Below are 27,302 nucleotides of genomic sequence, written 5' to 3'. Positions count from 1 at the left end.
TGCTTTTGCGCATTTAGCTTTTGATGAACGGAGTGAAAATAATGCGGCTGATTTTTTTTTGCTAAGTTGGTTTTTTCTCCCCCCCAAATTGTACCTGAGGAAGGTCCCATTTTGTCATACAATCGATGTACCATGAACTATGCTTCTATGATTTCTTAATGAAATTTATCTTCCATTACAAAAAAAAACCTAATCCGAAGGGTTGGGTGGGATAAAGGGTGAATGGTTCAGAGTTTGAACCATGAGGATGACTAATTTACTAACATTACTAAAAATTAGCATTTACCTATAAAAAAACCATAGCATTTTAAATTTTTGCATCTTATTTATCTAACGGACTTTTGTTGTGCTAAAAAATTATTCACTTGATTTGTTGTTGTTGCAAATTAAGAGCTCAAGTGGTAGGAGCTGAGGGACAAATGAGTTGGGTAGGAAGAGGTACATGAATCGATTTTTGGCGGATACAATTTATCTTTCCGATTTAAAAATATATATTACTCTAACACAGCCATTGAAATATGACAACACAACAGAATCCATAAATTGCATGATAATATTTTACATTGAAAGGAAAGACCTTTAATTACGACTTGCCGGTGATACATTATTTATTAGGGGTAACGTTGTTAAATCTTCGAGTCTTCAATTATGGATAATCAAGAGCCTGCAAATCATGAAAAAAATGGAATTTAGGTCAGCAGCTGGACTTTGAAAGATACCAGCTGTACAGTATAATTTACAAGAGGATTGTGTAATGATTCATTCACACTCCACTTTATTTTCCATCTTATTTCCACACATTTTTTTTTTCATTTTCTGTCACATCACATATCATATTACTGATTTCTCTATTTTCTCTTCTCACTCATTTAAGATGGAGGTGGAAAAAAGTGGTAAACACAACATTGTATGACTCTTCATAGTATAGTTATTTTGAATGTTTCCGAATTTCCTTGGAAGACAGGAGACACTTTTTTCTTTCTTATTATGAATGTGGAACATGAAAATGACATTTGAGAGTGTCAATTTACACTATTCAGTATTTTAGGTTTAGATGATGCATCAACACAAATTTTCTATTTCCATCTCATTTCTAGAGCATTTATCACATGATTAATCGTGATTTAATTTGTTATAGCATAATAGCATGCAAACTCAAATTATGCAGAGATCACTTGTTTCGTTACATGCATTTGCAATTATTACAGATTTTGAATTATTTGATTTATGAATGATTGAAAATATGTACGTACCTTTGTAAGGAAAAGGGACCTGACCACGCTCAATGCGCTTGACATCTTCTACAAGGATTTCGTAGTGCCTTTTAACCTCCTCAACGGATTTTCCCACCAGTTTGGCGATATTCTGCCACCTATCAGGGGTTTCCCTGTCATATATTGCTAGTGCATCTTCAAATAGTTTGTTCTGCCTTGTAGTCCATGACGATCCCATCGATCTCTGACTCTTTAATTTGGTATTACAATTGAAAAATAATGAAACAATAACTAGTCTGTATCTGTGTGCTGGGATGGTATGGGAATGAGATAACCCAGAGTGAGTCTTTATATAGAGATACAAGGATGAATAATGTTAGTGGGGGTAGAATGCATGTGTTGGCCGAATATATCTTCCCAAAGGACAAAATTTTTGGCAACAAGTTGAACAAGAGAATCAAGATCAAATGTTCAATTGTTTTAATTTTAATTAAGCAAAGATACTCGATCCTGCATTATTATATATTTATGTTTCCATAAATTCCTCTGTTACTGTGTCAAAGTTGCTATCAGTACGAGCTAGCTAGCCAGGAGGGAAGATTACAACGTATCCATTTTTAAATTCTGACGATGTAGCATATGACTGTTTACCCCTAGTTCAAGTAGAGCGTCTTCCAAAATGGTGAAATAATTACAAGATACGCTATAGTGAATACTCAGGTTAGCACATTTTCAAGGCTTTGGGGGTGGAATGAATTAATTTTTGCAATCCCTCAAACTCTTTGCAGCAGAGGTCGTAGTCGTTGGATTAATCCTAGGTCTAGATATTTCACAGATTACAACATTATAAACAATTGAAACAGAGGAACACTAAGGTGGTAACAAGCAAGTACACAACACTTGGGGAATCACCGAATCAGATTCATTTACTCTTAGGAACCAACAACTTTAATTTTTAGAGTAAAATACACTCACCCCCCTCAAGGTTTGCAAGAATGACACTCCACCCCATTGTTTTTTAAAATCTACACTCCACCCCATTTTTTATAAAGGCAAAATTTAATGACGAAAATGTTTTCGTCACTAATAAAAAATAATTACTAATTAGTTAAAATTTAAATAAATTAAATGCATATACACTATCATATATCAATTTATGAAAATAATTTTACTGAATTAAATTTAAAAAAACCATCAACTCTGTCTGTTAAGTCCACGTCTCATTTATCTCCAAATCATATTTCTCACCACAAACGGTCACCACCAAACCTTTGCTCCCTTTAACACGACGACAACCATCCCAGAATGTGAAACCCCATGGCACCACCATGCCTCAAAGTTTTGTTGCGACCTGAACCCCAGAACGTGAATCGCACATCCCCAAAGCCACTTGTTCAACTACTTGTTGTGAACTTCACCCCTTTAAGTTGTGAGCGAACGCTTTGTTGGTTTAAGATGTTGTTGGATTTTGTTAAAAACGGTGCTCCACCGCATCGTTGGGTTCTAATAACCTCCGATCCACTTCATATTTCTTAATTTTGTTTCTCTATTTTCTTCACTCATTTGTGTTGCTTTTTGGGTCTACAATCCAATTTTAAAAATTGGAGGTATAAATAGATTATTTTGATTAAAATTGAATTATTACCAAATATGAAAACACAAGCATGTTTCACTATGTTCGAGATATGGTTTGTCAACCAGTCATGTGTGCTATTGCAGAATTTGCATTGTGAATTTACGGAGGAAGAACGCGATTGAGAGAATGAGGAGGACTGTGATGTTTTCATTTTTATATTTATTGGATTATATTGAAAATATTTTTTGAAATTATTGATTAACAATTTAAATAATAACTAATTATTAATGAAGAATATTTTTCGTCACTAAATTTGCCTCTATATAAAATGGGGTGGGGTGTAGATTTTATATAAGAATGGGGTGGAGTGTTATTCTAACAAAACTTGAGAGGGGGTGAGTGTACTTTACTCTAATTTTTACCATCGCAAAATCTTTGCTATTATAGACGGTTAGGCCGCCGATAACATGTCTTCTACAAAAATACATTATTGACAACTTGTGAGTGATCTGTCACTATTTGGTGGTACATGCATCGATATTAATTGAAATTTAGTTGGTGCCTGTTGTGGTGCCTCCTTCCAGATGCAGGTATGGTGTTTCTGCTTAGTTGGACCAGTATCAACAAAACATGTATTAAATGAGGTGTCTTTTTCATTTATTCTAAATTGATTTTTAAATAATATTGTTTTAGAAAAAAAATGTTTATATAATTACTAACTGGTCCCTAACTAAATCAGTTACCATCGTAAAAGTAATTTTTTTACCTCCCTCCCATTCAAGTGATATTACAATTGTTCTTCTCATGGGAAGGAGGAGAGACAAGTTGCAGAGAAGAACTTCTCCCTCACCAGCAACCCTAAATCATCTTTCCCCTAAATCCCCTTTCTCAAAGCCACCAACTTCCTCTTTCAACCCTAAATCCTCTTTCCCCTCACCATGTCAATGAAACACACCACTCAGGTGCGTCCTCACCGCCGCACCAAAACACTCCAAAAAGATTCCGAGTTGAGTTCACCAGATGCAACGCTCGATGCCTCGATCCGATGATGAATCGTTCCTCCGCCGTCTCCGGCGAGATCATGTTGTTCGGAGTCAGGGTCGTGGTTGATTCGATGAGGAAGAGTGTTCTCTGTTTTGCCCCCCGTTTTTTTTCCTTTCTCCCTTTTTTCTCTGGTTCGTTTCTCTAGCCTTGGGCCTGTACTATTTGTTACTCTTGGCACATCTTGTGCTTTATATATACAAGTTTGGCTCAGCTTAAAAGATATTCAAGCTTTTCATTAATTTCCCCGGTGGTTCTCTCAAGTGAGAAAAGATTGATTTTTTTTTCTCCAAGCTAAAAAAAGATTCAAGTTTTTTGTCTGTTGCTCTTACTTGCATTCGTTATTCCTTGTTTTTAGGTTTGATTGTTTGGTTTTCTTCACAAACATCAATTAATCTCTTCTCTTTTTTCATGGCCTTTCGTTATTGCTTCATGATCTTCATAAAGTTTTGAATTTTGAATGAATTTCCGGAATTGTGTTCAGAAATTACTAGGTTTATGTTCATAAAGTTTTGATTTTTGAATGCATTTTCATCTATTTTTGTTCATCTTCATGTCTTGTGATGTGCGATTTATGGATCTCCTCTTGATCAGTGAAAGAGAACGAAAATGGAAGACAAAAAGGGTGATGTTTGGGTTCCTCCTCTCTGAAAGATTAAGAAGTGTGAGATTAGGGTTTACTGGTGTGTTAAATATGAACCAAGAACAGTAGAAGATGAACAAGCAATGTCTGTTTCAATCTTCAAACTAAATCTCACTCATGGTAAAAATTCATATTAACCAGAGGAAACTTTCTAACAATTGCTAAAAAACCATTTTCAAATTTAATATCATAATTTAATTCGAATTTATAGAAAAAACAGAAATTGATGGAAAATAAAAAATCTGGTATAATAATTGTCACATGTCTCTTTCCTATTTGATATACCACATAGAGGCACTACACCCACATTTTCCCACAGGCAACACATAATTCTCCAATTTAATTATATCGTTGTTTAGACTTGAGAATTTGGGAGGAATCTCTCTTGGTCGTGATAGATAATCTTAGCGTTTAGAGTAGTTGTTGTCCCTGAGGTCATTGCAGAGCTTCCAAGTTCCGGGACATAGGAAACACTTGCAAAAGAAACTTTGTCGCTCAAGTCAGCGCAACTGTTGGGAGAGAATATTAGAAACTCAGTTAGAACTCAAGTTTAAATGCTAATGATGAATAGTATATTACGTAAATGAGATATAACTTATATTTATAGGGTCGGAGCTCATGAGGACTGTCTCTACAAGTGTGTGAGAGACCCTTTAAGCTAGGCAGATGGTGATATGGTCGTTCTACCTTAGTTCATTGTGTCTCAGCCTTCAAGCGACTGAGCGGACATTGGCCGAGCTGAATGCTTCTTCCCGAGTCATTAGCTCAGTCTTATGGTGAATGCTTTAACGCTTGCCTTTTGGTCAGCTGAGAAGTTTGATCCTCAAACCAAGTGGCTTAGAAGCCTGTCAAAACAATTACAATACTAGTTTAGTATAAAAGTTTACATTGAGATGAGAGAATCACTAAATACTAATGACATCCACCAACATCGGCTTCCGACTTTTGTGAAGTATTTTACTGTCACAGAATGTTGCATACCTCTTAAAAACTTCATGAAAGTGGGTGTCACCCACTTGTTAAAAAAACATATGATAATTGTTCATGTATGATTCCTTAAGTAAGGTATTGAGGTTGAGTAATGTGTATGAAAAAAAATTGTTTGAAGTCTTATTGTTATATATATATTTCTTACTTAAATAAGATTGTCTTATTTGGAAGATACATGTGTTAAGAGAAAGAAAAAAAACTCTTAAATTAAAGATGAATTTGGTACAAAATATGGTTAAAAAAATTGTTTGAAATCTTATTGTTATATAGATATTTCTCACTTATCTTTTTTATTTCTATCTTTCTTAAGCTACAGTGTAGAGTACGGTGTGATTGTATTACTTTCCACATTATAAAAAGAAAAATGATGAATGGACGTTGGGTTTATGTAAGATATGCTTTTTTTTGAAAGTCATGTAAGATATGCTTTGATTAGGCTCAAGCGTCATGCTCCATTCCAATAGATTTGTTATGCTGTGGCAGTGCAGCTCTTATCATATAATGTGGGTATATTCTGTGCCGGCCTCGTGCCCCCTTATTCCAATTAACTAGCTGATTTTATTTTTCCCATTTTAGTGTGCCGCCTCTACTCCAAAGTTCCAATTGCCTAATAATAGATATATTGTGGAAAAACTTTTCTATGATTAAGAACTAGAGTGTTTCATTGGTGGATACTAGAATCACATTTTCTTACCAATCAACCTCATTACAGCCTATGATCCTTCCGCAATTTGCAGTATTGCGGAATCGAAATAAGAATTTTGGTTTACAGTATATTTCCGGAATAATTATTCAAAGGTATAAACAATGATCAAAGTGACGTTAATGGTTCGTGTGGTGACCGAGGGTCAAGATAAATATTCAAGATTGATAGAATAAAATAAGAATTAGATAAAAGTGAGATAATATATTTGAGTATGAGGATGTATAAGAATGATGATTTTATATTAAAAGTTAAAAACAAATGACATTTACATCTAACTATGAATGATTTTGTACATAATTAACCTTTACATCTAATTATGAATAATTTTGTACATCTGTATAGCGTTAGTTGTACTTCGGGTATATGCACTTTGGTCTTTGGCGATTTGGGACTGCCAATATATATAATCCATCAGAAATGCATTTTCACGTTTCTTTTAATAACTTTGCAAGTTAGACGCTCCTGAACTACCACAAACTCACATATTAATTGCATGTACAATGACATGAGCGTATATGTACAAGAACTGTAAAATTATTCATATGGAATAAATATATATATTTATTAATTTTTTTTATTGATGAGAGAAAACACTTTCAGATTATGCGCTAGCAGAGATCCACTCCCACATAGAAACGCTGTGAATTATTAAAAAAAGGGTTGTCCACCAATTGAAATTTAACTAGACGTACACAACGTAAAATATATTATGAAAACTGCATATTCATTTTCTGCCGGACCGGACCGGCCGGTTCGACCGATTAAACCGGGAACCGGCCTCCTGTCAGGTCAGAAACATGGCAATAACCGAGGAAGTAAAAAACCGGAGGTGAACCGGTAAAACCGGCGCGAAACCGGGAAAATCGGTAAATACCGGTGGTTCAGCGGTTATAACCGGTTCAGTAAAGGATAGCCAACGACGTCGTTTTTCAGATTTGAGATTTACACAAATGGCGAAAACTGAAATCACTCTCCTTGGTCAAGCAGGGTGCGTCCTCAATGTTGCAGGGGGTGCATCTAAGACACTGTTGGAAGAAATCGCATTGGTATTTTGGTTGATACAGAGGGAGTCAAGGAGATAGAGAAGAAGAGAGAGAGAGTTGGTGCCATTGAGGGGTGTTGTTTGTTTCAGACTTCAGTTTGTGCAAATCACTGACGGCACAAGGAGATAAGATGCTAAGGTTTGAGGAAGTGATTTTTCTTCTTAAAGTCTAAAATTTAATGTCCTTCAAATTTGTTTTTTTAATCAATGTAAAAGGCTTGTTGTGCACTTGTGCGTTGGAAGTTTGCAATCTCAAATGCTTGGTTGATAACGTGTTTTGGTACTGCAGGAGAGAGGACTTGAATTTCATAATGAAAATTCAATATCATCATTAATGGACCTTTGAATACGATGAGATTTGTTTTAAAAAAAAGAGAGAAAAATGAGATTTGATGCATGAATTTAGGAGAATGGTTTTAAAATCAAATTCTCTTTTTTCTCCAGCGGAAAATCAAATTCTCTTGGTCAACTTTAAAGTAAAATTTAAAAAAACACTATTGTTTAATATATAGCGGTAATACTGGTTGGACCACGGTTCATATACGGTTGAACCAATAAACTTTGAACCGGTGCCCTCACCGATTTAATCACCGGTCCGGTTTTAATAACCTTGAAAATTAGTATTCTTGCGTGGTTACAAAATATTTTTAAGAATATAATCATGTAACTTAGGGTAAAAAAAATAGATTCCGCCGTGTCGGCAAATGCTAGCTATAAGACTCAAGAGAGATGTTGAATAAACGAATCCCAAATAGTCCTTTAACAAATAATAAGATCTAAAATATGGAAGTGACATTTACTCTTTAGAGCTTTAATGGAAGTTGATCTTGTAGGGTGACGGTAATGTGAAGTAGTGGTGCAATTGTTTACGTATAAAATAAACAAACATATTCAAAAGAGCAATTTTGAGACTTTTAACAAAAGTTTTATCGTGCCCTTTAAGTTTAGTAGTTTATGGATGTGTTTGGTCTTAAAAATTTAGTATTAACACTTATATATGACATGCTTAGCTAAATGACTTGATGTTGATGTCTATGAAGCTTGTAATGGTGAGACACAATAAAGTAAAGAAATCCAAATCTGGCATAGAAATTTCTTGCCATTGGTGAAAAAAATCACGTCAGTAAAAACATACAGTGATCATGACAAATTGATGAGCAATATTTTACCCATTTTATATAGCTTTAATTCGTCATTATTAATGATTATTCGTAATTAATTGACCTTGCTTGACAGAGATTTCTATTATTTGGTATAATTACGTTTATTCTTATTTTCAGGTTTTATTTGACATCAAGGGCATTTTGGAGATTTGCGGAATGAATATTTGATTGTGCTGGAGTGAAGATTGTATTTTAGGAAATATTAGGATTTAATTTCGGAATAAATTAAGTTTGATATCTTTCAGATTCAAACTTATTTAGGTTGTTATTTTAAAACTCTATCTTTAGGATTTGTTAGGATTTGATTTTGATATCTTTTAGGATTTGATTTTGATTTTGATTAGGATTTGTGATCTCAGCTCCTATTTAAGGGTTTGTGCTGAGAGAAACCTTTTGACCTTCTACATTATTATTTTATGCAATTTCGAATTTCAGTAATTATTAGAGTGCTGCTAGGGTTTATGCTTTTATTCCCTACTTTCTCCAATATAATTGTTGAATTTGCCCGATCCATGGAAGGCTAATTCCTTTCGAACGAATTCCTTTGCAAAGTATATCGCGCTCTTGAGGTATAGTGCTTAATAGAATTCGCATGATTAGTTTTCTTCATCTCTACTTCTGGCTTAGGTTTGCTTAATTCCTTAGGTTCACGAATTAGAAGATGATGTATGTTCGCTTAGTTCATATTAGGGCGTAAAGGATTCTTAATCGCTTAGTTTAGGAATCTGTGAATTAGTTATCGCTTAGTTAATTAATTCTCACGAACTAGGAAACTAATAACAAGAATTGATCTTTAGATACCCGTGATTGAGCAGCGATATACTGAACGAAGGGATTCGTCCGTCTTTACTTATCATATTAATCTGTTTTTACTTTCTGCTAATCTTTCGAACTGCATCACAAAACCCCCCAGTGTGTGTGCGTTTAGGGTTCTTAATATTGAATCTGTGTCGAACGATAATCCTTGGGAAACGACCTAGGAGTCACTTCCTAGTTACTACAGTTTTATAAATTAATTATTTGTATCGGGTACAGCCTCGATCACAAATCAACCCTCAAATGAGTAGAGGGATGAAGGCTATGTTTGACATGTTTAGCTGATAAGCTAGCTAAAAGTTGAAAAGCTAGCTGAAAGCTTATAAGCTAGCTGATAGCTGAAAGATGATAAGCTAGCTGATAGCTGATAGCTGAAAGCTGATGAGCTAGCTGATAGCTGAAAGCTGATGAGCTAGCTGAAAGCTGAAAAGCTACGTGATTGAAATAAAAATGTTTGGTAAAACTAGCTGTTAAACAAGATGAAATTGTAAAATGACATAAAATGACATACTTGTATAATTATTTTTATATTTAACATTACTTTATTTTCACATTAATGCCTATATGATATTAATATTAAAATTATTATCACTTGAAATATTTTTATTAACTCAAGTTATTTATCATCTTAAAAATGTAATATTAATTTTTACTTATTTTTAATAATATAACATTTTTAATACTTATGGTGCGCAGCAGTGTGGCGGGAACTGCATACGTAAGTGTGAGAGGGAAAATATGTTTAGTGTTTTTATAAATATATAAGGGTAATGGTAGAATTTTAATAAAATAATAAGGATAAAAATGAGAATAAATTTAATAAGCTATAAGCTTTAAGTTATAAGCTACCTGAGATAGCTTATAGCTTAAAGCTTTAAGCTACTGAAATAAGCTCATTCACCAAACACATTTGAAGAGTTTTTAAGCTAGTCAAATAAGCTATAAGCTAGCTGAAATGACATGCCAAACATAGTTGAAACCTCACATTAAAGGATGAATTTAGGTGAAAATTTTATTTAAATATCAATACTAATAGTTGTTAGGAAATAACACAGCTAAAGCAGTAAAAATAAACCAGGAGCGCAATTAACAACACAAGAATATAACGTGGAAACTCCAAAGTCGGAGAAAAAATCACAGCTGTTGTCAAAACCGACAACCAGAGAATAAACACTATGTGAAAATTATTACAACACATAGACTTCACTCTCAACCACCCCATAGCCCCAGTACACCTACACTCTCCAAAGTAAATATTTGAACTACATCTCATAATAAGAGCATAAGCGAAAAAGAAACACAAATATAAACTTAAAGTGTTTTTAGGTGCTACATCTTTGGTGTTTTGGTGTGTTGAAACAAGCAGAATGAGATCCCTATATATATAGTTTTGAACCCTCCCACCCCTCACTAATCTAAGCGATGTTGTACTTCTCCAAGATGCATAACTTGATCTTTTTTCTCCTTCATTAACAATATGAGACTTACATTGCAATCAACCTCAACAATAATATCCTATAAGCCTATAATGGATGGAAAAAAAAAAACACATATTTAACCCAAAATTGAATCACTTCTAGCAAAGAAAAGTGATATTGCTTTTGATTTTCAATTCTTTCCCCCCCTGTATTCATCACATCAGTCTTCAATCTATCTATAATAACACACTCCTGGAAATTCCCATTGATAAAATTTGGACTTAATGTCACCTAATTGAACTTCCTGTACTTGAATTCACCTGGTTTATCCTTTGCTCCTATCATCAGACACACGATGCTCTCTCTCCCTTTTGGTTTCAGATGCGCCATGTGGTTTTGTCGCAAGCATCGTCAGAAGCAAGGATCACTGAGGTAACCATTCAATACCTTTTTCTTAATGCGCATAATCCATGCTGTTCCGTGCTACGTAAGCTTTAATCATTGCCGCCAATTCCTGTTCTGTTTCCTATTCTTGTCACTGGTTCAGTGGTTCTCCAAATATTTAGGGTTTCAAATATTCTTGTCACTAATTAATTCCTCAACTTGGACCACTAACATTATTCAATCTTCATTAATATTGCTTTAATTTAGGAATAGTGTACTAGTCTAGGTGTGGGTATGGTATGGTCCAAAATGCCTAAGGTAATTAAACTTAGAACACCCAACCTTAACAATTTAAGTGTTACATCAGTGAACTGTGATTCAGCTACCTGTGCTATTCAGCATCAATGCCTTAGCCAGTTAGCCCCTGTGTCACTATTGTACCATTGAGGATGTCATTGTACCTTTTAAGTTTAAATCATATCTACAATTTTCCCACCTTGCTGGCAATACTCTGCCCGCTACCTTTCCGAGGTTCACATATCATATGCAAATTGTTTGTTTTGCACTGTGTCCAATATGATACCATCTCAAAAGATAAGAAGTTTTGAGTTTAAAGTTAAGAGCATTCTTAAGCAATGGTTAATTGGTTAGCAGGTTATATTAGCTAGATACAAAGGATGGATGGAGGAGGATTTTGTGACTTGGTGGATGTTTGGGAAATTTTCTGCAATTTGATTCTAAATTAAAAATCTATTGTGGATAGTAGCTTTTGTGAGTAGCTTTGACAAAATTGAGTGAGAGGAAAAAAAGTTGATCCAAACATGCTTCACTCGATTCCACCAGCAGTACATAATAGAAAAACATGGTTGTTTCGATCAAGAGGTGGTAAGGATATGAACAAGCTAACTCGATATAATTTTGAAGAACAGTGTTCGTGGGGTTATTGGTTAAGCCCGTAGCTAGGATAAATGAATCTTCTTCCATAAGGGTCGAAGACAAAGTGACCAATTCCCCTTTCCCTTAGGAGCCACAACACAAACCAGGACAATAGAAAACAAGTGAAAAAGAGAGTTATAAAGTTATTGGTCATGGTAAAGCCTCAACCTAATGGCTTAAGTTTTTAGGAGTAATTTGTGCTGACAGTTTAACCTTACCCACTACTTTGTTTTGCACTGGCCAGTTGCAATTTGCTTTTCATATACTAGTTGGTGGATTGCAGTGTTAAAACACAGTACTACAGCTAGACCTACTGATAATTCATTGTTTATCTTTGAATTTTTTCCTGTAGCGTAACTGATATTACTACGTTCCAGTAGATAAAAGATGGAGTCTTGTAATAAAAACTGCTCTTATGTCATTAGCAAATCTTGATACCATTTGAAAAACTTGATCAGCAGAGCTGTCAGAAACCTAGCCTGATTAAAAATAAACGGAACATGAACTTCCTAAATATTTTGTTTAGCACACATCTATTAATTTACTTTTAATGTCATCTTAGTTCTGTTTAAAGTTTGGTTAATATGGCAGTAGGATCATTGCGGTAGGATGATATTCTGGCTTTTTGCCATGGTCAATAGAAATTAAAAAGTTTGGTTCATTTATGTCTGTGATTTGAGGAATAAAAGTAGTTTGCGCGTTACAAAGTAGATTGTGTGTCAATTTTGAGGAGAAGTCATTGTTACAGGTCAATTATAGAATATGTATATTTTTGTTGAATGCTTTCCATGATCTATTAGGATAAGAAGTTTGTATTCACCTCTCAAGTTTATATCCGTGATTTCACGAGAAGCAGTAATGAGTGCGTATATACTATTAACCTATAATATGTTGATTACTTAAGATGCATGCTACCTAAGCCATCATCGTTGTGTTTTTTCACTGATAACACCTGTAAATATCTTGAAGGATGTGATTCTTTTTTGTTGAAGTACTATATATACGGATAGTCGGATAGGCTTTTGAATTTTGATTCTTCCACTAGCTAGCTACTTAAAAGAGGGAAAAAAAAGGTATTGGATTGTAAAGTTTATGTCAAGGAGATTATGCGGGTAGATACCGAAAAAGCATTTTGGACTGATGCTTACAACTTGGTTTTGCAAGTGGATATTTTGCATTTCAGTATTCTGGGGCAAGTAGGGTGGTGGAGGTGAATATCAATGGTGGTGAGAGCGACTCGCAAGATGTGTGGGGAATCTGCATTTACTGGTCGTCCTTGATCTGGTAAAATATTGCCCAGACATGAATCTTAATCACTTTAAGAATTGAGTCCATTTCCAAAAAAACAATGTTTTTAGATTCCCCTACCTTTTCATTATCAGGTCTGAAATGGGTGTTCATTCATCAGAGAGAATAAATTAACTCAAACCGAGTTTATGGATATGAATTAGGTGTCTGCTCTGTTCTACCTTATTGTTAATGGATAATCTGAAGATTCTGATCTGATTAGACTGAACTTGAGTTGGACTGGGTTGGGTTATTACATTTTTGTTGCTGTTATAAAAATAGTATGTGTTTTTCATACAGGATAACAATTAGCAAAAAGCTAAATAAAAATCAGGGAAGGATGAATTATTGAATTTAGAGTTCAATCAATGTTCATTAGCACTGAGAGAGATGTGGACAACCACTTAACCGGAAGTTGACGTCGATCGCGAACGGGAAATCAACTAGAACCAGTTGTTTTGTGTAGCAGCTGGTTAGGATCAAATCAACTGATAAATTAGAAAAGCATTAATTCTTTATGATTGATGTTAGAAATAATCCTACACAAAAAAACAAATTAAACAGTAAAAAATCACTGTGACACTGTGAATGAGGCTCTATCCCCCCATCTCCTCCTAGTTGAGCTTTTTGTAGTAAAACATGGGATCTTATTAGCTTGGGAGCTTGGCTATACCTGGGCTCTGCGAGTAAGATTTTCCTGGACAATTCATCTCTCTCTTGACTAGCCTCTAATCTTTCAAGTTTCACCTATATGCTATCGTGTTATCTACGCATTTCATCTCCTCTTTAACAACCCTGTAGTATGCAGATATTACTCATTCATTGGAAATTTTATGGCTAGTTTTGGTTTTCTAGGCTCATCTTTTCATTTGTTACTAAAAAATATAATTAGTGAAGGAAATATACGTTTTTCCAATACAATATTTCGTTTTTATATTATTAATTATCATATTGGGATGATTTTAAAGTATACGCATGAATATATGAAAAAAAACTCTTGGGTGTTAAATATGTTTTTAGTCCCAGTAAATGAATTGAATCTGGTCCCTACAAAAAAATTCATAGCTTTTAAGTTCCCAACATTATTGAAAGGGTTAATCCTCTACTTGATCCCTGTGGTTGTGTGGCCGTATGAAATTAGTCCCTCCCCAGAAAATCTGAAAATCTAAGTCTTCGCGTTTGAAAAGAATAAGCATGTTGACTAGATTAATGAGGCTGACATGGCAATTAAAAAATAAAATAAAAAATAAAACATAATTACATGTCAATTTTATTAATCTAACTAACTAAAATTAAACCTAATTAACTATCTAACCCTAATCTAATTAACAAACCCAAATTCCCCCCAAATTAACCCCAAACCCTTCTTCTTCTGCAAAAATCCAAACCCTTTCTTCTTTTTTCTCTCCTTCAGAGGCGAAAAAGGGCTCACAATCTAGCTTTCATCACCGTAGCCATCCAGAAATTCATCACAACATCTCCAACTCCTTCATCTCCTCCTCCTCCTTCATCTTCTTCTTCTTCTACTGCAACCAGAATCCCAAGGCCCTACCCCACCACCCCCTGCAACCTCCACCTCCACCTCAATCCCCACCTGTAATCAGAACCCCAACCCCACCGCTAACCAAAACCCCAACACCCACCTGCAACCAGATCTGAATCGAAAACCCCAACAACCAACATCTCCATGGTAAATCGAAAACCCTAGCAGATATGTGAGGGACACCATCGCTTCTCCTCCCTCATCGGCAACGGCAGAAGCCGGGGCCGATGTTGAGGCATCTGCAACAGAAGCAGCGAAGCTATCATCATCGGATTTCGACGATTCGTCTTCTCTTAAGTAATCATCATCGATTCTGGAAGCTTCGAAGTGAGTTTTAGAAGGTTTGTTGGGTTGGTTATGGTGATTTGGAGCTTCGGATTTGAGGGAAAGAGGGAAAACGTTTCCGAGTCGACCCAGCACCGCACACTCGCCGGACACCACCACCTGAGACTTGAAACCAACAGAACGGGTCGACAGTGGTGTGTTGATGGCTCCCAGATATGTTTGGGTTTCTGAAGTGAATTTTGATGACCAGAGGAAAAACAGGAGAAGAACAATTGGGAATTTAGGGGAATTGGGGTTTATCCTGTTGATGTGGGTTTCATTGTTGAGGATGTGGGTTTCATTGTTGAGCGTGGGTGCAATGAAGAAGAAGATGATTATTTGATTTTCTGGATTTGTTGAAGGTGAAGATGAAATTTTCTAATGAATGGGTTTCATGGTGGCTGGGTTTGTTGAAGGTGAAGAAGAAGGGTTGATTTTCTGGATTTTTGTTGTTGATTATGGGTTGGCTGATCATGTTTGGAAAATTTAATTATTTGGGGGGATTTGTTTATGACTAGATTAACGAGGGTTAATTATGGTATGTTAAATAAATAATTCGGATTTGTAATTTTTTTGTATATTTTTTTAATTGCCACATCAGCCTCACAAATATAGTCAGCAAGCCTAATCATCATTCGCCGGAGTTTCGGGCTCCGGCGAGGACCTGCTCCACACACTTTCCAAACACGATGACTTATATTTTCAGATTTTCCGGGGAGGGACTAATTTCAGAAGGCCACAATACCACAGGGACCAAGTAGAGGATTAACCCTTATTGAAATAAGTGAAGTTATTCTCTATCATTTTTGTGTATTAGTGGTCTGATAGCCAGAATTTATTTATTTTTGGTTTTAGTAGCGGTCTGAACCGCCACAAAATTAAAGGACTAATTTCAGTATTTCACCCATTTCATTAATGTTGAGGATCATAAGATTTTTTGTAGGGGATAAAATTCAATTAACCCTTATTTTGCACGGACTATAAATATATTTAACCCAAAATTCTTCATTTACCATTTTGACTTAAGAGAATTTTCTTTATTTAATATTGAAGAAAATTATTCAGGGAAAAGTATGAGGATTTAGAATTGACCATTTTTATATAAAATATTTCAGTATTTGTCCATATTTTGTATCTCGTGTCTTTCTCGTTTTAAGTCATCTTGTCTTTTGGATTTTCATGTTTGAAATAAATAATATTTTTATTTAATTGCATCTTTCATTCAATTAAAACAAGCATTTTAAGTTTTCGAAAATGATAGTTCAAGTGGTAAGAGTTAAAGAACATATGGGTTGAGTGAGGGAGGTTCATGGATCGATTCCTAAAGGGCGCAATTTATATTTCCGAGTATCAAAAAGTTTTCGAAATATATCACACATAATAAGATATTTTTACATCACTGTTAAATTAATCTTGTATTTATTAAATCCTTGTCATATTTTTTAGTTTGCGTTTTTTGTACTTCATAATTTATAAATATATATAAATGAAATATAAAAGTACAAACCATAAACTCGTATATTTGAATTTACAATTAAGAGATAATTACACAAAACTAATTAATAATGATTAGAAAAGTAGTTAATGTCCCTTAATGATAGCTCAGGTGGTACAAGCTGGTAGACATATGAGTTAGGAGAATGAGGTTTAGAGATCAATCTTGAAGGGTTATAATTTATATTTTTCCCTGTAAAAAAGAGAAATAATTTAATTTTGATGCAGTGTGAAGTGTAAGTATCGAGTGTCATCTAATCATTTAAGTTATGGAGATAGATGCTCAAAAGTCAAAAACTAAGGGGGAAGCCGCAATTCATTATTTAGCGATGGATTGAACAAATAAATGGTGCCACCTAATATGCACCACATTTTAGTGGTGCAACCTTGCACCACTATACCAATTGTCCATTTTACCCCTGTTAAAAAATTATTTTATAAAAAGAAAATAATATTGGTATTACCGGGTGAATTTTGATGGGATTAATTTTTTGAACAGGGATAAAATGGACAATTAACATAGTGGTGCAAAATTACACCACTAAAAAGTTGTGCATATTAGGTGGACCCCAAATAAATATGAATAATGATACTTACTCACTCCTTTTTCACCTCCACCTCATTAAATAAGAAGAGAATTAATAGATATAACTGATATGATGTGTGATGCGACAGAAAATGCAGAGAGAAACAGGAAGAAGAAGGGGTGAAAATGAGATGTAAGAGAAAGTGAAGTGTGTATATATCATTACTCAATAAATATAGTGATGTTTTTGTCCTTGTGCTTATCCTTATGTTTTGGTCATGTTTGAGCTTTTGCATAATAATGAGTAGTTATGTTACGTAAGGTCTATTGTTTTGAATATAATTAAAAGTATTTTTAATTTATATTTTTACTAGAGAAATATGCCTAAGTAATAGGCTATGGGAAATTTATTTCAGGTCAGCTTCTTAGAATTTTCTTCACCAACCAAACAAGTTGGTCCTGTTTTGTTGAGTTTTGACTTCAAATAGTTACGGCCTGCCAATGGAGTCTGCGGGAGGAGCCGTCAGCTCCTTGTCCCAGTCAATGACAAACACAGCGTTGTCACAGCCACCTTAATGGCCTAACTGGGACCCAACTTGTTCATCATGATGGACGGTCAAGAAAGATCACAGGCATGTAAGGTTAAGGTCCCAACAATAATGATGCCTGGTTCTTGTGTTCTGACTCATAAAGGCATATAGACAAAGAGAAAATTATTTAGTTAGAAAAAGCAAATTTCATAATTCATATATTGATTTTTATAACAAAAAGCTGCAATATATTATGTATATTAATGTTGTTTTGTTTCATCTTTCATGGACTTAGTCATGGAAAATTTCTCACGTTGAAGGGTCTTTGTTTCTCTTTTGTTAATATCATGCTTAGGAGAAGACTTTCGTAGTTGTTTCATTTGTACAAATCATTATCCTTTTCATGGTCTCACATCATGCTTGCTTTGCTTTCACTATACAATAAAGATCATCATTTAGCCCTTTTTATTGGTTGGTGTTTCTTTCTTCTTTTTTTTCTTCCATATTTGTCGTCAAGTCTGAGATTTGTTGTTTACGCGGTTGAGATCCTGTCCTTTTAGCCTCTCTCTTTCTCTATCCTTTGTGCTAAGTTTTATTGGACTTTGTTATACGTGACTACGTGAGGTAGAGGGAATCAACGTGCGGAAGAGAAGAAGAGACTGAGATATTATGAAAAATTCATTGAAGCTTTGCTTTTTGTTCATCTTGTTCATGTAGAGTAGAGCTGCAAGGAAACAAGTTGCTTACTATGAAATCAGTTAGTTGAATCGGTGCTAGTGATCTTATTGGTTGAAGACAAAACACAAAGACTTTCTTTCTGTTGGAACTCTTTTTCTGTAAGCAGAGGAAGGAGGTTTCTTCTTAATTATCACCACCATTCTAGGTAATTTATTCACTTTCGTTTGCTATAAATGGTTACTTTTAAACTTTCTATTTCTCCCTTAGATTCAAACAGAGCTCAGCTCAGTGTGAACCGCATAGGTTGCGGTTGTGGCTATTATGGACAAATGAGTGTTGATGCGGCCGCAATTGTGGCCGTGATGCCCTAGTGAGGACTTCAAAACCCTCTACGTTGTGGCTACAATTGCGGTTGAGAAGAGACAGAGATTATGAAAATTCCATTGAATTGTTGCTTTTTGTTCATCTTGCTTATCTTTGGTAGAGCTGCAAGGAAACAAGTTGCATACTATTAAATTAGTAATCTAATTAGTTGAGAAAGAAGCTTTTTATTATCACCATAGTTTTAGGTAATGCATTCTCTTTTGTTTTGTATTGACTTGCTTAATTAATGTTCTTTCCTTGACTAATCTTTAGCTGCAGAACAGGACACTCCCCTTGATGAGAACTGATAGTGGTGAAGAAGGGGACAAGTTACAGAATCCCCGTTCCTTTCAGGTGCATAAATATAATTGAATTTCATTATTATGTCTATTGAGGAAACTGAGGAATGAGGATGCTTTTCAGACCTTGTATTTCCAATACTAATTAGGATATCTAAGTCAAACTACACTAGGATATTAGAACTAAGCATTTTATTGATCGCGATTCATGTTAACAGGTACATAGTAAGTTGTGCATAGAACTAGTGAGATTAGTGGACAGAATCTCAAAAATATTTCCAGACATAGAGGCGGCACGGCCGCGATGCTCATCAGGAATAGAGTCTCTATGCTTGCTCAACAACTCAATTGATAGAGCCAAACTACTTCTGCAACATTGCTCCGAATGCAGCAAACTCTACCTGGTATGTGCAGTTTTTTTTGTTTTGAGAAATCAATCTATATAACTTTGTCCAATATTGTCATAAACCAACTATCTCAAAAGTTTTCAATTATATTTCTAACAAGTTCGCTCACACAAAACCCATTCGCTCTTGGCTTGCTTGGACAACGCACTAGGCTGCTTACCTTCTACCTTGTACCAAATTCAACTTTTTATTAGAATAACCACTTGATCATAGAGACGTTGACATCATGAAATGAGTCAACTATCTCAAAAGCTTAAACTGTTAGATGAAGGGTGAAACATGAATTTTCAAACAAATTTACATTAGTAGTAACTAAAAAACTCAAAGAAATATGAACGCCATTTGTTCTTAATCAAGCTTTTTAGAATCAAATAAACATTAGTGGCTAATAACACATGATCTTATTACTTGTCAATGGATTTTACTAGTTAGTTGCATGATAGATTCATGGGTTTTGATATTACTTACAGGCTGTGACAGGGGATACAGTACTCTTAAGATGCCAAAAGGTAGCAAGGTTATTAGAGCAAAGCTTAATCCAGATTCAGGATATGGTTCCAGTTATGCTGGCTGTAGAGGTTAGTAAAGTCAATTTCCTTTCTTCACCATCCAGCCTCAAATGTATACCCCTGAATCAAGCACTTATTAACTAGCCTCATCTTATGTTAATTTGATCTTTTTTGCTGCACAATATACACAAAAATTGATGATCTGAATTGGCACTTGCAGGTTTCTAGAATAATTGATGATCTTGAGTGTACTACATTTGTTCTGGACTCAGCTGAAGAAGAGGCTGGAAGGGTTGTGAGAGAGTTGCTTCAGCAAGGTACTTCAACCTCAGACTCAGTGGATGATTCCGAAGTTAAAGCTCTTCAGTTCGCAGCACCACGACTGAACATAACATCCCGAAAGGCCATCGTAGTAGAGAGCCGATCTATCAAGAAGTTGTATGATAAAGTTGGACCAACTGACCAGAAAAAGAAGGTGATCTTGAGATATCTTCTGTATCTACTGAAAAAACACGGGAATTCTATCGCGGTAGAACAATCGGTGACGGCCTATTCTCGTCATGAAGAACCAACAGCAAGAAAGAGTTCCAATCATGATTCTCCACGGAGCCATCATGTTGAACCACAGCCATGTTTGAACTATGGTCAGAACCGAACTCATACCAATGAGTTGGGTATTGCACCTCCTGAGGAATATATATGCCCAATATCTTCAAGGTTGATGTATGATCCTGTTATCATTGCTTCCGGAATCACTTATGAAAGGATGTGGATAAAAAAGTGGTTTGATGAGGGTAAAGTTGTATGCCCAAAAACCAATAAGATGTTAACACATATGACATTGACTCCAAATGTTGTCATGAAGGACCTAATATCAAAGTGGTGCAGCAACATTGGAGTCTCCATTCCTGACCCAACTAGGCAAGCAGAAGATTCTTACCCATGGGATGCTTCAATCACTTCCGTTCAGAGTTTTGGAAGTTATTTCAATGATTTGAACTTGCCAATGGATCATAGTAACATGTCAATTGGATCATTGGATAGTAGTTTTAGTTCAGATGCCTCACGAGTTAAGATCGTTCAGGACTTAAATTCGATCTCGATCAAGGCTAGTGACAAGCCTCACAGCCACATTCATCGAGCTCGTGAGGGGATGCGTGATACAGACTTGATGCTGTTGCCTAAACTCCATGATCTTCAATGGGATTCTCAGTGCAAGGTCATTGAAGATCTGAAAGATCATTTGAAAAGCAACTGTCAAGCTTTTTCTTCTGTGTCACCAGAGAATTTTGTTGAACCGCTGGTCAGATTTCTTAGCAAATCATATGATCTGCATGATTTAAAAGCGATGAGAGCTGGAACTCAGCTTCTGTTGGAATTTGTGAACAATTGCAGGCATGGTTTCTTTTCCTCTTTCTCAATTTCCGACTTTGTGCACAGCTAATAACTTTGGAGCATGGTCTTTTCAATGATAAATTCAATTTATCTGTCTGATACATAGTCAAAGTTCTTCCAATTTAAATGTTTTATAAATGGTTGGAACATATTTGGTGGTTTTGCAACAAGCAAGGCTTTCTTCAAGCTTCCCAAGCTTCTCCCTGACTTAAAATTGCTAGCTTAAACCTGCTTTTGATATTAAAATGACTTTTTGTGTGTGGTTTTCATGCAGAAATGGAATGACTAATTTAAGTGAAGACACATTCATTACATTGGCTAGTTTTCTTGATTCAGAAGTGATAGGGGATGTTCTTACCATAATGGAAGAGATGTCTGTGCATGGCTACAGTAAAGCTAAACTTGCAGCATCCAGTTCACTCACTTCTCTTTTAAATATACTCGATTCTGGTAACAAAGAGTTCCAACAAAAAGCTATTAGAATAATGTACAACTTGTCCTTCAATGGGGAAGTTTTCCCCCACATGCTATCTCTTAAGTGCATCCCAAAATTGCTGCCATTTTTCAAAGACAGAGCTGTTTTGAGATACTGCATACAAATATTGAAAAATATATGTGATACTGAAGAGGGTAGAAACTCTGTTGCTGAAACTAAGGGATGCATATCTTCTGTTGCTGAAATACTTGAGACAGGAAGTAATGAGGAACAAGAACATGCACTTGCTGTTCTAGTGTCTTTATGCTCTAAACGTGTGGATTACTGTAAGCTGGTTATGGATGAGGATGTTATTGCTCCTCTTTTTTACATCTCCCAGAATGGAAATGATAAAGGAAAGGAAAGTGCCTTGGAACTGCTCAATCTTTTGAGAGATGTTAAATGTGTTGAGAATGAAGATTGCTCTGAACCAAATACCAACAACAACTCCTCTCAAGGTTCCAGCAGTCACCCTGAAGAAAATAAACCATCAAAGAGTTCTTCCACATTTCGGAAGAAACTAGCAGTGTTCTCAAAATCCATTTCACATGCATCAAAAACCAAAAAGTGAGAATGAGTTCCTCTCCACGCTGCTTAATTTTGCTCTGCAATAACAAAAGGTTGTGTGATTGTGTATATAGTTGGTCTTATTATGATTATAACTTAGTCTTTTAACATTTCGATTTAGAGCTTGTTAAGATAGTTGAATAGCTTTACGACCAAGGACACACTTTAATTTGTTTATTCTTATTGTATATATATTGAACACTTCTTCGTTTTGAGCCCTGACTGTAAATAGATAGTAGTGTAATTTCTGCTATTTTATGTCTTTTTGGTTTGATTGCAAGGACTCCTAAACATTTGGTAATGTTGTAGAATGGACTCATCTTTTACCATCCCAATTCCATATTAGAAATCTTATTTTATTGATCTTGTGAAATGTGAAAAAGGAATATCCCACGACATTTTTCTCTTGTCTCGGATTAAATATTCACAATTTTTTATAACACATCGACCTCCCATACTGTACTAAGAATTATCTGTAAAATAAACAAGGAACACAGGAGAATGCACTTTGACCGACGTTAGAACAGCTCAGAATTCAATTGATTAGTGACTAACGAGAAATACAGGTTGAAAGAGTAATGCACCAAACATCATAAACAGAAAGGGATATCTACAACTAAAAATTCACTAGGTGGAAAAAAAAAGGAGATTCATAAGTGAGGGCCATGCGACAATATATTATAAGGGTGAAAAATTCACTAAACTTAATTTAGTTGCAGGGCTATGAAACAAAATACAAGTTAATTTCCAGAATCAACAACTAACATAACAGGAAAATACTAATGGCTGCATAGCTAAAATGTGTGAGCTTCATCTCACCATTCTGACAAACTGCGCCTAGCATATTATATATAACATGAAACAAACCAGCAGATGATGATCAAGTGACATAGATTGGTCTCATTCACAGGCTGGTTTTGTATCAAAGCTGCTCAAGCATAAGGCAAAGGCTTGGAACGCAGAGAGTGGATAGCGGTAATCCATGGTAAATATGTCTTTCCCAATCTTTCCAAACTGCAAGATTACCTTTTCTTGCTCCGCAGGAGAAACATTATGAGATGGATCAACAGCAGCCACAAGTTGAAAATTCTTAACAGAAGCCACTGTAACACGACCCTTAAAGTTCAAGCACCAGCACTGCAGCTGCTCATGCCATCTGGGAGCCTTGTTTTTCAGCACCAGACCCTCAAGTGAGCCTTCACTCTGTACCGGCACCTCCGAGAGGGTTGCGTGGTTTAAATCACTAATTAGACCTTTTCCTTTTGCCGCTGGTGAGGGAGAAAAATGCTTATCAATGATTTGAGGAAATGATGTAGGAGTTGGCGCACTGCCCCCTTCCTGGATAGCTGAGATAGGAATGGAGTTCATGGTGCACTGCATTCTTCTTGGCCCTCTTGTCCGGAGAACGTTCAGCTCATAGGCAATGGTGCTAACAACATAGTTACCAGCCGGAACTCTTGGAGACACCTGCTTAGAATGAAATCTCCGACTAGACCGACTATTTAGTTGCATTCCAGCTCCATGTGGAGGTTGGCTGTCATATACAGTGAACTTGGTTCCCAAAAAGTTTGACCTGTCGAAGTTTGTCATCAAGTTGCAAACAGGGAAAGGGCAAGGTTAGAAATTGAAAAGAAGGCAAGTAAAATTGCTATCAAACAAAACTTGCCTGAGTTTCCCAATATATGTGTTGCTGGACCGAGAAAAATCATCTGCAACCAAAGATATGATAAAGTCTGTCCCTGTTGCCCTTCTAATCTTTTTAGCAGCTAATAACAGCTTATCAGTCTCATTCTCCGCTGTATAAGTAAATTCATAACACAACAAACTTCTCAAATATACTTTCAAGAGCTCATTCAGCAGTTAAACAAACTTCGTTCTGCTCGCCTATTTATGACTATAATAATATTTATGAATACCAAGTAATCCATTTAAGAACAGATTTCATAACATAATTACGATGATCACTGGGTGTAAATGACAACAGTATAATATCTCAAGAATCTCATCTCCAGCATTGAAACAAACTTACATGGCACCAGTCCAAAGTACAATAAATATGTTGAAGTCTCTCTGTTCCTCCTGATAAAGCACTGAAACGGAGAATCACGAGGACCCGGCTATTCACATACACAAAGGAAAAAAAGCATGAGAAACAAAAAAACCTGAAGGGAAAAGAAGCACCAAAAGAAAAATGGTGGAGAGTTTATCACCTGCTTCAATGAAATAGGAAATGTAAGCCTTCCACATTGCTCAGGAGTCTTGACAATCTCTTTAGTAACTGCCCTCCATGATTTACAGACTGAAGCACAAGAAACAACGACGGCACGTGCAGGCCAAGTCGTCTCGCTCTCTTCAACCCTCCGGATTATGTCCACAAGCAAATCAAACGGTAGGTTTGCCCACTGTCCCTGCTGAACATGTTCAAGCGGAGCTAAAGTAACATCCGGAACAATGTGCGACTTAGTCCGACTATGCCAATGCCTGCTCCCTGAACCTCCTCGCCTTGACGTGCTACCAATCCCATCTCTCATCTCTTTGAGTTCTCGCACTATGCTTTTGAATGACATTTTCACACGGCATACCAGTCTTCCTCACACCACAAAAACTGCAACCATCAAAACATAACCAAAATCATATTACAACAATGTAAACTCTTCCAACTTTTCTAATACCAACATGAACACACACACAGGCTTCATAATCTAACAAATTATACACAGGTAACTCTAGATTCAATCAACGCATCAAAAACCATATCATAATTCGTAACATACCCAATTCACCAAAACTACATTAGCTCACATTCATAATCAATTAATTACAGACAAGATATACCCACATTCATTAAACATCAAAAACTAAATCTTTACATACCCATTGGGTAAAAAATGTTAACACATTTTACAATCCACCAACAACACAACAATCAAAGCAATAACCCTTAACCTAATTTACCTTCTCCTTGACCAAAAAATTTAAAATAAAAAATTTAAGAACTTTATAACTGGGAAAATTTGATTACAACTAGTTGCAGATACCATGGCCTCAGCGATCTAAAAATCACGAAAATTACCCAGAATGTAGAATGATGAAGCATAAAAAAAAAGAATAAAAACCTGTAAAAGCAAAATTGAAGCGAAGAAGATGAATCAGGTGAAGCAAAACGGTGAGAGAGGGAAGAAGCAATGAGAAAGGGAGGGTGTAGAACCCGGATCCATAAACGACGGAAACCAAAACCAAACCAGCGAATCGGAGAAGGAGAAGCAGAAGAAGATCAAGTGCTTGTGAGAGAATGATTAGTGAATAATAATAATAATGTTGCTGCAGGATGGGTGAGCGGCGAGATGGAGGAGACAATGGAAGCTCCGCCACCGGCACCACCGCAAGAAAGGTTACCGCCGGGACCGGAATGGTGAGGCATGAATCGGATCCAGCGTGCGTTTGGTGTGTTTGATTTATTTTTATGTGAAAATCTTATTTTAGTAATCTTCTTATTTTGATTATTTATTATTATTGGAGGGAATCCAGTGTGGGTGTTCTCACTGTTCCCTAACTCCTACGTTCTGACACGTGTCTTATTGTTTTTGTTATTTTGATTAATAAGTCTTTGATCAACTGAGTTTCCTAAATTTGGGAATTTAATAAGTTAGGATTAACGAATCTTTGGTCAATTGACAAATCTTTTACTCTGTTTTTTTCTATGACATAATAATAAGGCCAAGGATAACAAATTTCCCACATTTGTTAATAATACTAATTTTCAAATCAAGTAGTTTTTTTTAGATTTTCAATACACTGCATAAAGTTTGAATATTAGGTAATTTAGCACGAGCTGGTTTGTTAAGCGGTACATGCTCAATTTCTCTCAAATAAGGTTTTGGATATAAGTTTTGCATGTGGAAAAAAACCTCTGTTGGAATGGTTAATTATCATGATATGAATGTTCCTAACTCAAATATAATTATCTCATGTAAAAGTCTAAAAGATATCTGGAAGCAGCAATAAAAAATACTCAATGAATAAACCACTACTAATTGATTAAGCAGATTGAAAATATAAATATTGTTTAGGTAGCAACCTTCTAAATTTGTGAGCTATACAGCTGGATATTAATGACTTGCATTGACAAAAAAATAAAAAGACAAGAAAAAAAAGCTATAATCAGTTTTTTAGCATAAAAAATAAAAATTGAAGAGTTGAACTGGACTTGGGTTGTTGCCACAGCACTGGTGGCGGTGACTCAACAACCGGATGACATGTATTCATAGACGTGGATAGAAAGCCACTTGAAAGGTGGTCGACATCAAACATGATTAATCATGAGTTTATATAGATTAAAATAGAGTGAGAATGACACAGAGAGAGGAAAAAAAAAATTAACATATTAAATGCAACATTGAAGAAATGCACCATTTTCTTTTTCCGGTTTTAGTACATGTGCACTGCATTTAATATATATAATATCTCAATTATGTGAAGTGTGAACTGTGAACCACTAAGAACATCTACATCCATCATACTCACTAAAATATCTACATTTCAATTTTTATAATTTCCCATAAGCCACATCATGTACAATACTTTACTAATTTTTTACTCCAACCCAACAACTCTTAAAAGTTTCAATAGTGGATCCCACCATCAACATCACATTTATATATTTTATTATTTATTTTCATTTTAATTAATTATATTTGCTACTTAAATTTTAAATAATAAAAAATAAAATAATTGATAGTTTAAAATGTTTGGAAATGCTGAAGATATAATTTTTTTAGTTATCGTTAACCTTATTAATTTTTTTACCGTTGAACTCTTGTTTCAGAAATGATACATCAATGTGAATTAATATGGAGTCATTCTTCCCCCATAGAGAAGTCTGTTTTTTGAAGTCGGTATGAAGCTTATTAGACCATCTACAATGGTGTTGAAAGGGGTGTGTTTAATGTTGAAATGTGTGTGTAATGGTGTTTAAA

General features: G+C 35.4%; 2 protein-coding genes and 1 long non-coding RNA gene across 4 annotated transcripts; 2 read left to right on the top strand and 1 right to left on the bottom strand.

Moving 5' to 3' along the window:
- The first annotated feature begins 10,791 nt into the window (after window positions 1-10,791).
- On the top strand, window positions 10,792-13,500 carry LOC130740717 (uncharacterized). The gene is made up of 3 exons (XR_009020251.1): window positions 10,792-11,041; window positions 13,094-13,213; window positions 13,312-13,500. It is a non-coding gene; the product is annotated as an uncharacterized LOC130740717 (long non-coding RNA).
- A 4,410-nt stretch (window positions 13,501-17,910) lies between these two features.
- LOC130740715 (U-box domain-containing protein 5) lies at window positions 17,911-22,579 on the top strand. 2 transcript variants are annotated; one of them, XM_057593393.1, is made up of 7 exons: window positions 17,911-18,104; window positions 18,351-18,516; window positions 18,948-19,028; window positions 19,192-19,377; window positions 19,851-19,958; window positions 20,110-21,284; window positions 21,559-22,579. In XM_057593393.1, exons 3-7 carry the CDS (start codon window positions 18,972-18,974, stop codon window positions 22,328-22,330), a joined length of 2,298 nt encoding a protein of 765 aa, XP_057449376.1. In that variant the 5' UTR covers window positions 17,911-18,104; window positions 18,351-18,516; window positions 18,948-18,971; the 3' UTR covers window positions 22,331-22,579. The 2 variants fall into 2 exon arrangements, with proteins under 2 accessions (XP_057449376.1, XP_057449377.1); XM_057593394.1 differs by lacking the exon at window positions 17,911-18,104 and having other exon boundaries at window positions 18,111-18,516; window positions 18,954-19,028.
- A 404-nt stretch (window positions 22,580-22,983) lies between these two features.
- On the bottom strand, window positions 22,984-25,802 carry LOC130740716 (tubby-like F-box protein 2). Its single transcript, XM_057593395.1, has 5 exons — window positions 25,443-25,802; window positions 24,537-24,931; window positions 24,356-24,443; window positions 23,993-24,122; window positions 22,984-23,899 (listed from the first exon to the last, which is right to left on the bottom strand). Exons 2-5 carry the CDS (start codon window positions 24,891-24,893, stop codon window positions 23,227-23,229), a joined length of 1,248 nt encoding a protein of 415 aa, XP_057449378.1. The 5' UTR covers window positions 24,894-24,931; window positions 25,443-25,802; the 3' UTR covers window positions 22,984-23,226.
- Between the last annotated feature and the right edge of the window lie 1,500 nt (window positions 25,803-27,302).

Source organism: Lotus japonicus, chromosome 2 (genome assembly GCF_012489685.1).
Source record: "Lotus japonicus ecotype B-129 chromosome 2, LjGifu_v1.2".
NCBI lineage: Eukaryota > Viridiplantae > Streptophyta > Magnoliopsida > Fabales > Fabaceae > Lotus > Lotus japonicus.
The sequence above is the reverse complement of the archived record's forward strand: the minus strand, read 5'-3'. Positions and strand labels throughout refer to the sequence as shown.